Source organism: Cheilinus undulatus, linkage group 2 (assembly GCF_018320785.1).
Source record: "Cheilinus undulatus linkage group 2, ASM1832078v1, whole genome shotgun sequence".
NCBI lineage: Eukaryota > Metazoa > Chordata > Actinopteri > Labriformes > Labridae > Cheilinus > Cheilinus undulatus.
Window position 1 is genome coordinate 41,263,802 of NC_054866.1, and position 12,254 is coordinate 41,276,055.

The following is a 12,254-nucleotide window of genomic DNA, read 5'->3' on the forward strand; positions in this document are numbered from 1 at the left end:
TCACAAATTTTGAATACAAGGGTGATAAAATATAAATAAAGAGAACTGTCAGCTGCTCATACCCTAAAATTAAAGAACTAAAAAGTCTTTAGTTTCTTTGTGGATACAAACACGTCTGTATCTTCTCCGGCCTGCAGGTTTCTTCTGATCTTTATTATTACTGGTTATTGCTCTAAATTTTATCAGAAACTCAAGCTTCATTCTCCTATTTTTGCCATTAAGTGTTCAGGGTTGAACACATGACAGTGTTTCTAATAAGTCCTCCTGTATGTCTGCACAGCACGTCCTGTAATAGTGACAAATGGTGGCTACTTTTCACAGACACACTTCGATGTAAGAATGTCTCCGAGTGTTCGGGCTATCACTCATGAGAAGATCACTTCACATGTCAGCACATTTTCTCCTTCATGTCATAGCTCTTCATTTCTCCTTATTTATAACCACGTTACTTTTTCTGTGAAAGCAGAATTGCATTGTGGATAACGCAGATCCTTTACCCGGCTCTGAGCCCCCCCCGCACCCCCACAGAAGTCGATGTTGGTCATTTGCGTGTAGAAATCAGCGTGGTTTATTTGGTCTAGTCTTCCCCGTACAGTCCTGCCGGTCAGAAAAGCAGTCTCTCTTCTGAGCTTTCCCTCATTTACTGCAAGCATAATGACGGTTTACAGAATTACAGTTTTAAGTTTCACTCTTTCTGCTTTGATCTCTGACCGCTGGCTGGCTTTTGCCTTTAACATTACACAGAATTCATTTCCGAAAGGCACAGACTTCTTCCCTCCCTCTGATGAAAGCACTCCAGATATGAGACAGAGCAGGAAGCAGACTTTTTTCTCAGTAGCAGTGTTGACAACAGTCAAATGTGACCTCTTCAAGACAAGGTACATGTTCCTCAGGGGAGGGAGAGGCGAATTAAGAACGGTGCTGAAAGGAAACATGTCAGACGGGTGTCAGCCACCTCCCATTTCTTGATATGTGTTCCTTCTTTCACACATGCAACTTTTTTCTCAGATTATTTCCTACAGTGGACTTCATAAAGACAAATTCACATAAACGCTGTGAGCAGCCGTGTGGCAGGCACATGTTGGAGATGGGCTGATTCAAGCTGAAAAATGTGTTGTGAGGCCTCTTTGTGTTGCAGGATGTATGAACACGTCTTTGTCAATGAGCGTGCTCTGCTATAGCCATATGATGAAATCCTGGTGTAAGCAGCCTCCTAATTGTGCTGTCTGTTCAGTCTCACTCTTGTCAAGCCTCCAAAAGCTCCAAATGATATCTCTAATCGACTACGAGCTCGAGATGTATCCCCCGACTCAGCAGCTGGTCTTTAAAGATACAGGTAGTGTTTCATTGTTGACCTTGTCTAAAAATAAAAGCTGAAGCACCTCTGATGTTCAACCACGGGAAATGTATTCAGTGAACGAATGTGTACTCTGACATTCTTTCATATGCCATGGCAAGTACATTATCTCAGATCAGGTTCATCCTGCATTCATTGTACTTTTCACGTTGAGACTCTCTGTGGTTAAAAGCTGTTACAATATTTCACTTGATGTTTTGCATTAGAATATTCAATAACAACGGATTCTTTTGATTACAATACATGGAAATAGACACACTTAACAACAATAAACCTGTAAGCTCTTACTGTTATTTACAGAAGTGTAGTCTAGATGCCTGGTTTGGTCAGTTATTTTTGCATTTTCACTAATGTTCAAACTTCCCATATGAGTGTACATCTATTTTTCAGGGTATTTAACTATTTATTTATTCATTATTCTTTTGGGGGCTCTTGGGCCTTTATCGAGCGATAAGACAGTAGATAGAGGGATAGAGTCAGAAATTGGGGACAGACAGTGGGGGATGACACCCTGGAAAGGAGCCATAAATTTCCCTTTTTTCCCCTAGGGACCCCCCTGCTTGTATCCAAGAAAAGCTGTGTCCCCCAGATCCACGTGAAGAAAAAAGTGACTCATTTGTTTAAAAAAACAAGGTTTTTAATTATTTCCTTGATAAAAACCCAAGTAAATATGCCTGTGTGTGTTTTAATACCAAAAGACTGTTGTATTACTGTTTTTAATAAGTATTTTATCATGACTTTAATGTACAAATCCAGTTTTGACAGCCTCAAAGCAGACAAGGTCTAGACAAGGGGGTCCCAGACCCCAGGTTGGGACCCAGCAGCAAAGAGCAGTGTTTTTTGACCTTTTTTCTGTCAAGGTATCCTTTAAAATTTTGAAAGATCTCAAGTCACCCCAGTAAAAATGTGCTGACAAAAAATAAACATTAAACATCCCTGTGACTGCTGGGGGATTTATGTAAAATAAAAATTAACAAGATAAATCTCTCAAGCATCTCTTTAAACAATTAAAATGTCAGTTTCACTGAATAAGAACACGCCCGAGGAACAAAATTAAAAAAAAAATTGCTTGATTCTTGTGCAGTGCTTACTGAAATACATTCGCTGACTGCAACACTGTCATGGTTTAAGGAAATAGTTATATGAGACAATTTTGATTATTTTTTACACTTGGATAGCAAATATTCATGGTAATTCTTGGTTAAATTTTAAATTTTGAAGGAGTCCCTGATGAAACTAGAAGGCTTGCCTGGTTGAGAAAGGCTGGCTTAGAGCACTGGTTCCCAACCTGGGGTCTGGGACCCCTTAAGGTGGGTGCCAGAGATCTCATGGGGGGCCCTGAGGTTGTCAAAATTAGATTTTCCAAAATTAACTAAAATCATTATATGACACTTAATGAATGGTTTATTCAAATGTTTAAGCAATGTAACAGTTAAAATAGATGCTGTTATTTATTTTTGACCGAATTGTATCACTTTTTTTGTGTGGATCCCAGGGGAGCTTAACTTTCCTTAGATACAAGTGTAGGGGCTGCAATGCAAAAAGGATGAGACCCAATCACCAGCACCTCGTTCTCCATCTTTTTAAAAAACATTTTTTTTCAGACACATATTTGTGCAAATTTATCTTTTTAATTGTTTTATTTAGAGCTGTTGCTTTTTTTCTCTTACTCTGGTAATGGACTAATTTTGTTTTGCTTACAATATTTACTCACTCTTTAACTGCAAATTAAACTATTAATAGGATTATTATTTTCAGATGTGTTACATTTATCTGGTAATATAGTCACTTAATAACATTAGTATGCTTTACTCTGTGTGTGTGTTTTTCTTAAAATCTAGTCTCGCGTCATCCCCAAGTGAAGGTGTATGTATTTTAATATCTAAACACTGTTATTGCTGCTTTTCTCTTCTCGTATTTAATTATTGAAGGTGCACTTTTTCCATTTACTGTTTTTATATATTGCTCTTTATATTTTCCCTCTACCATAAGCTGTTGTAAATACTAAAGTCTGTCAAATGGGAGCTCAGTAAATTCTTATCCAATCCAAATTTATTTATAAAGCACATTTAAAAACAGCAAAATGCTGACCAAAGTGCTAAACAGTTAAAAATTAAAAACAATTAAACAAACAATAAAACGCAGACGCGGGACAAAAGTAAAAACTGGAGGACATAAATGGATCAATAAAAACAGAAAGGTTTAAAAGCCACGTTCTCAAGCAGAGCTGAAAGCCAGGGAGTAAAAGTACATTTTTAAGTTTGATTTGAAGATACTATCTTAGTTATCCAATCACATCTCATCTCATCCTATGTTTGTGCCTTATGAAAGGAACTTTTTACATTTATTGAAATTACTGTAACTGAGTAGCTTTCTTTGTGTATTTGTACTTTTTTAGTTCACTTTGAAATCAGTAATTTTACTTGTATTTGAGTATGTGTTAGGGGAAGTATTGTTCTTCATTTTCAAAAGCATCATGTACTGAGTAAAAAAATAAAAACTTAAAGTCAGAACAAGGAAGTCTATGTGTCAGTGACATTAAACTGGCCAGGTGTTTGGGTTTGACGTGATGATCAGCAGCACAGAGAGAGAATGATTCCACATTACATCCACAAACAGCTGTTATGTTTCACTTTATTCTAAAGGAGGGTCAGGGGGTGCAGATGGTCTAGTCTTATGGGTGGCCGGCGTTCAAGTCCGGCCTGTGGCTACTTTTCCGCATGTCTCTCCCACTCTTTCATTCTTTCTGACTCCACTGTCCTCTATGAATAACGGCATTAAAAGCCTAAAAACACATCAAGAAAAAAGTAGCTACCCATTCTGCAGTTCTTTGAGTAAACTTGAAATATTTTTTACCCTTGAGTGGATTTATAGATCAGTCATTTTATTTTTACTTAAGTACATTCTAACCAAAGAAACTGAACTTTTACTTGACTACAGTAGTCTTGTACTTTTTTCTACCTCTGATCTTGGTTTTATATTTCTCATAGCCTTTTTACCCTCACAGATCTGTTTGATCCTTTTATCAGACTGATCCTTGTTGTTCTAACTCAGTTTATTTATTCATTTCTCAGCCTTATTTTTATTAGTGTTCATTTATATTTTTAGCTTGTTGCTATCTGTGTGATCTTTGTTTTTATGCACAAGATGCTCCAAAACCAACTGCCCCTTAAGGGTTTTTTTTAAGTTGTTTGAATTGAATTGATTGTGCCATATTTTGGTAAATATTACCCATTTCTGTTTGATATTGCCTTGAAAAAGGCATTCCTGAGAGGTTTATAGTCAGTGAATACAGCAGTTCATCCGTTTGGTTCTGTTGATTGATGGTTTGATTTGTACTTTTTTGCTGCAAAGAAGTTTACCAAAACTTTAGTAGGCAGAGAGGGATTTTTTCAGCCATCTCCATACATGGTAACATGTAGAACAATATTTAGTGTATTTTCTTTTACTTTTGACAGGCACTGAGGAGGACAGGAGGGTCAAATCTAAGACGGTCTTCCGTAGTCAAACCGTGGCCAGCCAGAACCCTGAGACAGAGCTGCTGCTGGAGGGAGACGATGATGCCGTCAGCCTGCTGCAGGAGAAAGAGATGGACAACCTGGGTGGTAAGTCGGCACACTAGCACCTCCATTAACCCCAGGTCAAAATCAGCACTGCTGGAGCATCAGTCTTTTATCTGTTTCGCTTTAATAGCTTGTAGTAAAAGTGTACATGATTAAAATGAGTGTATCAAAGAAGGACTTTTGATCAATGTAAGGGTTTTAAATTCTCTTTATACAGCAGCTATACCACTGAAAGGGGAAATCTTGATTAGATTAGAATTACTGGTTATAAAATAATAGTTTTAATAAATTTATGAGTCAACATGTTGGTGTCTGCTCATTCAGTGTAATTCTGAAGTTATAGACTTTGTCTCTTTGTTTGACAGCAGTTTGACAGCTTTGTTTTGTTTGGCTCTGATAAGTGTCCCTCTCTATTTTATTTTGAATCTCTTCAGCACCCTTCCTTCCTCGAGTATTTATCTCCAGAGGCAAGTCTCCAAAAGTTAACTAACACCCCAAAAATGATAAATCCAAACTGTGATTTAACCTGATGATGAGCACCATCTGCTGAGACTTACCTTTACAGAAGTATTTTACCCAAAACAGGAGTTTAGTGGCAACTTTAAAAATCAGTATAAAATAAGACACTGTTGTAGTTGTTAAACTGCTGTAATAGTTACTCACAAACTAACAGGCCCTCGTTGTTTCATGGATGTTTGACTGTGGCTGTGGCTGGCTTTTAATCAGACCCCTGTAGGCTAGCACGTATTGTTACCAGGATGTTCTTGGTTAAAATCATATGATGATACTGGCAAAACATCAAAGAAGCCGCTTAGAGAAAACATTTTCTTAAAATCTTATGAACTTCATGTTACATTTAACAGATCTGTCCTAACGTAACACTAACACGCATGATCATACACGTGCATCTTATCAATAGTTTCCCAAATCAATCAAGAAATCATTAGTATTCATGTAAATTAACTACTTTATGATTCTACTTTGCAATGCAAATGCAGTCTGATATACGGGGAATCTGGTGTTACAGCACCTTAGTGCCCTTATTTTAAATTAACACAATTTTTAGTATGTCTAACTTGAACAATCTGATGAAAAACCCTCTCATATAGAGAGGGAACAGCTCAATCATGGAGTCTCATTCTCTCTACAGTGACCAATAAGAGTACCTCAATACTTTGTCTGGCTAAATTCAGTCGTTAGTGAAATTTACTGCCAAAGCAAAGGTTGCCCAAAGATCTTGTAATTTATCCGACATCACACTCCGTGTCTGAGCCAAACTTTCAAGCCAACCCCTGGCTGCTTTTCAAGTAACTGGCATGGCTCTGAAAAGGTAAGTTATCCAGAGTTCACTTGAGTTTTGAGTGTAGCTCAAGTATGCTGCACTTTGTTCTCATCTTTTGAGCCAAATCTTCACTTAACACCTCCTGCAATTCTTTCTGGTTTAAATAAGCAGATTATGTTACTGCTTTGATGCCTAAACGATGTATGCTTTTTAGTACGATATAAAATAAATACCTTGCCTTGGCAGCTGTAAGCACTTACATATCTTTTATATTCCAATGATAATTAAACAAATGAAAGTTGGTCTTCTAATGGTGAGAAACCAGAGAACTCTGAGCCATTGGTACTGGATCTTGCTTAAGGGCTGGCACACCACATTTAAAATTGTTTATGTTATGTCAAAAGTTAAACATTATCCTATTTTTGTAGGATTTACTTATTCCAGCTGGACTGTACCCCAAAACAAAAACAAAATCATGACATTTGAAGTGTTTTCTCCATTTGGTAATGGCATTGCATTATTAATTTAATATTGTGAGTTTTGTTGAAAGAGCCTGTAAGTGAAATTATTTCAATGATCTTTTTAGTGTTGTCTTTACTAAACCTTGATATAAAGCAGGGCTATTCAATTAGTTTAGAATGAGGGCCAGTTCCTATAAAGGACCTCATATGAAGGGCCTGAGCGATATTGCATGACATACAGTATGTTTAATGACATTTAAAGCTTCAATCAATCAAACTGTTTTGGATGTTCTCATCCGTAGCTTTGCAGATGATCTTTTCAGTTGTAAATGGCTTTCACATAAAATCCTTCCACTAGTAGTTATACTGATTTAGCTCTCTTTTGTTCTATACAAGCAAAGAAAAGGTGCCATGAGGTGTTGCGGCAAAAGTCTAAGCTAAGAGTTCTCAAAGCTAGCATGAGTTGCCTTAAAATGCCTTCTCAAGTTATATTCCTCGCACACCAAATTACCAATAGGCATAAAATAAATAAGCACACAATAGATAAGCACACATACTTCTCCGTCCATTCCCTGTTGAGCTCTCTGTTCTTTGCGTTAGCGTTTTGTTTTTTGTTGTTTTAAACAGAAGAGTATTCTGTCTAGTTAACTGGCTAAAAATATGTCCGGTGCTGAAATGTTTGTTAAAATGCTGGAGTGGAATGAGGAGATATAAATAAAGAAGGATAAATGCAACACCGTGAGGTGGGATGAACAAATTGGGATATATGTGTATTTCATCCTAATATGATCAAATTTACATGATTTTTTTCCTTTAAATAACTTGCATGGGTCAAATTTCAGCAAAAATAATCTTCTTGAAGGGCTGCTTAAAATGACTTCAGTGGCCTGGACCAGCCCCAGGACCCCCAGTATAAAGTTTTGGTTAAATGTGGACCCCCGGCTTGCACTAATGCACATTAAGGACATGATGTTGGTATCTGCGTATGTTAGCCTTTAAATGTCAACTATCAGTATCAGTCAATATGAAAATTTCTGCCGGTATTTACTACCAATATACTGGCACTAAATATCGGCCTACATCAGCTGCAGAATTTCTCGTGCAGCCAAGACTATTTTGTCAAGACACACATTTGCGGCTACAAATATTGCTTTATTAGCAGTTATTAATTAGCACTTATGCTGTTATTTATATTTGGCGTTGTGGCTGTTCTGGGATCCTCCTACCCTTCCCCGAGTCTATGTTAAAAGTATGAGACAGGGAGACAAGCAGCAAAAAACCCCAGATCAGAGCAGGCATCAATGACAACAGAATGACATTGCTTGAGTCAGAAGCAGGACGAAGGAGGAGCTGGGATGGAGGAGGGTTGCAAGAGGGATTTGCAGAGAGAGTGGTAGTGTCGTCAGGCAAGCGCATCTTACATAATGCAGCCTGAGTTTGATTAGCCACTAGCATGCTTAGAGCAAATCAGCTGGCTGTCAGCTGATGACGGCTTGCGTGAGATCAGCTGATCTCTCAATTATGGTAGTGCCTGAGGTAGCGCTTATGTGCTCGATTTGTTAAATTTCTTGTTTTGAATTTTTAAGTTTTTTTAAGAGCTGATGTTTGTTTCTTTTTCCATCCTTAAACTTTGAAGAGTTTTTCAAGGACTGAAGTTTAAGGTCTGGACTACGTTTACATACTAATATTGGTATCGATATTGGTATCGGCTCAAATGCATTTGTAAATGTTGGCTCATTGAATATCAGCTAAAATCCACTATAGTGCATCCCTGGTTGACAGTAACATATAAATGCACATGCTGAGGAAAATTTCAGGTGCCAGTTGAATAATAAGTTAAGTTTCATAGCCTCATACATATTCCCGAGTTGTCTGGCGTAGTTTGTGAGGTTCATGCTGAACCAGGGTACTGCTGAGCTGCGAAATCCCCTCTAAGATCCCACAGATGAATCTCAGAGGAGGAGGACAGCCCCTCCTCTTTGTCCTGGGGCCAGCAGGCAGCCAAACACTTATGTCTGTCAGATGAACCCCACGCTGTATGATCAAAAGAGAATGGCGCAGTCTGAAACACAATTAGAGCGTACTCTCTCAAGAGAGAACTAATAACAGAAAAGCTGAGATTGAATTTTTGCAATGCCTTCATGATAATCTGTTAAAAATTATAAACCAAACTTTAAAAGACGGAATCAATTTAAAAATAATTCTTTCAGGGCTTTAAGAGTGTTTCTTATGTTGGTTCAAAACTGAGTTCATACTTTTGCCAGTAGGGGAGCCCGGTCTCGCACAATATGGGAGTAATGTTTTTACCAATATGCACTGTCTGTGTTTGGCCTCTATCTAATCTCAGGCATGAGCAGCCTTAATGAGAGATCTGGGACCATCTCCTTGTCAACAACTGAGCTCCTCCTGCCAGCCGTTGGGTCAGTGCCGGCTGACGCGGCTGCCAAAGGGGCGGCGCCTGCTCTCAAAGACCCAGGGAGATGCGGTTCCTGAACCTATGATCAGTTTTGCTCCCCCTGCAAACATCTGAAACGCCGTCTTTGCCTGCACCGTCACTAAATTCGCCCTTTTCTTCTGTGCGCATTGCAACCAAATGGAGGAAAATAGATACTCTAAGATGAGCATGTGAGAGGAAAGAAGAGGCCTCACAAGGTCTTTCACATGTCAGTGTTCTGTTGGCACACAGGAACTGAGCTAGTGTGGTTTTAGCAGGCACAACCATAGCCTTAAATTAGCCTTTGTGTTTCAGCTTTAGTCCTCATTCACAATACTGATCCCCTGAGTGGTGACATATTTATGCTAGAGTAAAACCAGCGTAACATGTCTGAGTGAGTAATCTAAGAAAAAGGAGAGAAAGATGGGGTTCAGTTTTTCATATTTTCACGTTTCAGTTTCAAGCTTTTTTTTCAAAGGTCTATAATGTCTCTTTAATTCAGACAATACAAACAGTAGACATTATAACAAAAACACTGTAGCAGTGCATTATTTTATTTAACATTTACTTAGTCTTTTTCATCTAAATATTGCATGCAGAGATCTTAATTTTGAAAATATGATATTGCAACGGCTGTAAATTTGAAACAGTAAATTCAAGGCGAGTAAAACTATCTGTGCATCATTGACAAATTAATAACAAGTCCCTTCACTTGGATACCGAGCATACAGAAGGTTAGAGCTGCAGCTGTGCACATGTGTATCCCTGCATCTGTTTTTAACGTACTGTAAGTCGACATCAGCCTCTCTAATAATGAACATTTATGAGCCTAACCCACATTTATATGTCTGAAAGTGTTTAACATCAAAAAACACTAGACCTTATCAAAGACCACAGTCAGGCTGATGGATTATGGCTAATAAAATGCTCATCTTTTTCTCCCACTATCAAAATAAGACTTTATGTAATTGGCTTGTCATTTTACAAATATTTTCATTTTCAGTCTTGGGAGTGTGTTATTCAGAGTCTTAGCCTGCACACACTCCACTCATCGTGGTTAACTTGCCCTTAATTTCATTATTCTCCTGTAAACATTTTAATGCCATATAGCCTAATTATGGAAGGATCCCTGAGGGGATTACAGCCTAATCCTCTTTCTCCCTATGAGCAGTGGATGCTGTGGCTTAATACTGCAGGCATTGTGTCTTTTTACTTGTGTAGCCCTTTAGGGCCAAAATACAATACATCAGCCCTAAAAGTGTTGACTTCAGTAAGAGGGCTTAGAATTTAGGGGCTGTAGGAAACATAACAAGTACGTCTTTTTTATATCCAGTGAAAGCTTTTACTAAACAGAGGGTCAACTGGCAGGGATATTAATTATGATCATACTTTTACTAAATACTTTCACTTCCTAGTGAGATTTAATGCTGCTCTCTTCTTCATAAATACACTAACCTTATCTTAGATAACAGTTAGGAACAGTAAAACAGGCCTATAGTGTTCACTCCTCATATGCAGCTTGTAAGCACCGTGTATCTGTGGGCAGATAGCATCAGCAGATAGGATCTCCGTTAATGGAGCCGAGCAGCGCACTGAACAGATCCGGGGAGGCGCTTTCACCGTGCAGCCTGCAAGAGCGATGAAGGGGCGCTCTGGGAGTTGAGACCGAAATCCACTTGTATTCCTGTAACACTATCGGCCATAATTGGCTGAGGAACGCAGATTAAGATTGATGAGACATTAAAGTGGCTCTTTGGAGTTTAAGGGATCGATAAATATCCTGATTTGGAGAGCTTTCGGTCGAGAGCAGCAGACAAATGAGTGTAACGGTGCTCCACAGCGACACTGATCTGAGAACATGGAGGATGAAGCAGAGGAAGAGAAGGAGGGAGGAGGAGACTGAAATAAAGATGTGATCTCTATCAGCTGGCGGGGTCACAAACCCGGCTTCACTTTCTGCACAATTATATGGAACAGAGGGGAAAACTTAAAGTGTGAATGCTTCCCCCGAGCATTGTGTGTGTGTGTGTGTGTTTTTTTTTTAATTTTAGGATAAGGCTATGTGCTGTCCTTTTAAGGAAACGCTAAATATCACTTATGACAATTCACATATTAAACATGTTATTTAAATGCATCATGGTGATATTTATGTGCAGGCTATTTTTTTCTGGACGGTTTTTTATGCGTAATGCTTTCCAAGTTTGTTTGTTTGTTTTCAACAGTAATATAAGGACTATTTTTATGACACCTTTTATAGTCTATTTACATGTCTGATGAATAAACTGTATTATATGTTCATGACAATGTGTGATCCAGTGACTAGAATGCGTTTAGACGCCTTTGGTTTGTGCTTGGATCTGTAATAAAATCAGGACTTTGACTGAGCTGTAAAACTGCGTAATATTTTAACGTTTTAAATTAGGCTTTTTCTAATCCCCTCGTATTTATGAGCTTGGCGTAAATGCTTGAATCGGTACAGTTGAATGTAAACAGGCCGCTTAATCCAGGTGTAATCACGTGCGTAATTTCACCGTAAACGCGCCAGTCACCTTCTATTATTCTGTTATAATATTTATAGATTGAGTATAATTTTTTACATGTTACTGATTGGGTTTTTGTGGTCGCCCCTCCCGTGCAATCTTTAGGCCCGGTGGTCCTAAGCAGCCCGGCCCAGCTTGTGGCTCCGGTCCTAGTGGCACGCGGGACTCTGTCCATCACCACCACAGAGATCTACTTCGAGGTGGACGAGGATGACCCTGCCTTCAAGAGGGTCGACCCAAAGGTAAGTAACCTGCACGAAAGTGTGCAGTTTAAAGTGGCCAGTTTGGCTTCTGACAGCTCTGTGTGTTTTTTTCCCTTGGGAAAAAAAAAAATGTTTCTTTATAGAAAAAATGCGTAATTACGCAAATGATGAAGCCCAGATAAAGACGTGGGTTAACTGATGCTTTGAGAGGGGAGCGTCGCACTTTTATTTAATTTTTTTTTTATTTTAAAGCCTCATGTTGCAACTATTATTTAAATACACGGCTGCTTATCGTGTGAATTTTAATTTGCAATACTACTTTTAGGAAAAAAAAAAGCAATTAAGGCCAGCCATCAGCGATCAAACAGGAGGAGACGGTGTGCCCACAATCTTTGGACAAACTTAAACGATCTC

General features: G+C 38.6%; 1 protein-coding gene across 1 annotated transcript in view; it reads left to right on the top strand.

The window, feature by feature from the left end:
* Window positions 1-12,254, top strand: part of nbeab (neurobeachin b) — a 333,968-nt gene that overhangs the window by 238,491 nt on the left and 83,223 nt on the right. The window contains exons 40-41 of the mRNA XM_041798435.1: window positions 4,816-4,962; window positions 11,743-11,879. Coding sequence (XP_041654369.1) covers window positions 4,816-4,962; window positions 11,743-11,879 — 284 coding nt within the window. The remainder of the gene's footprint in view (window positions 1-4,815; window positions 4,963-11,742; window positions 11,880-12,254) is intronic.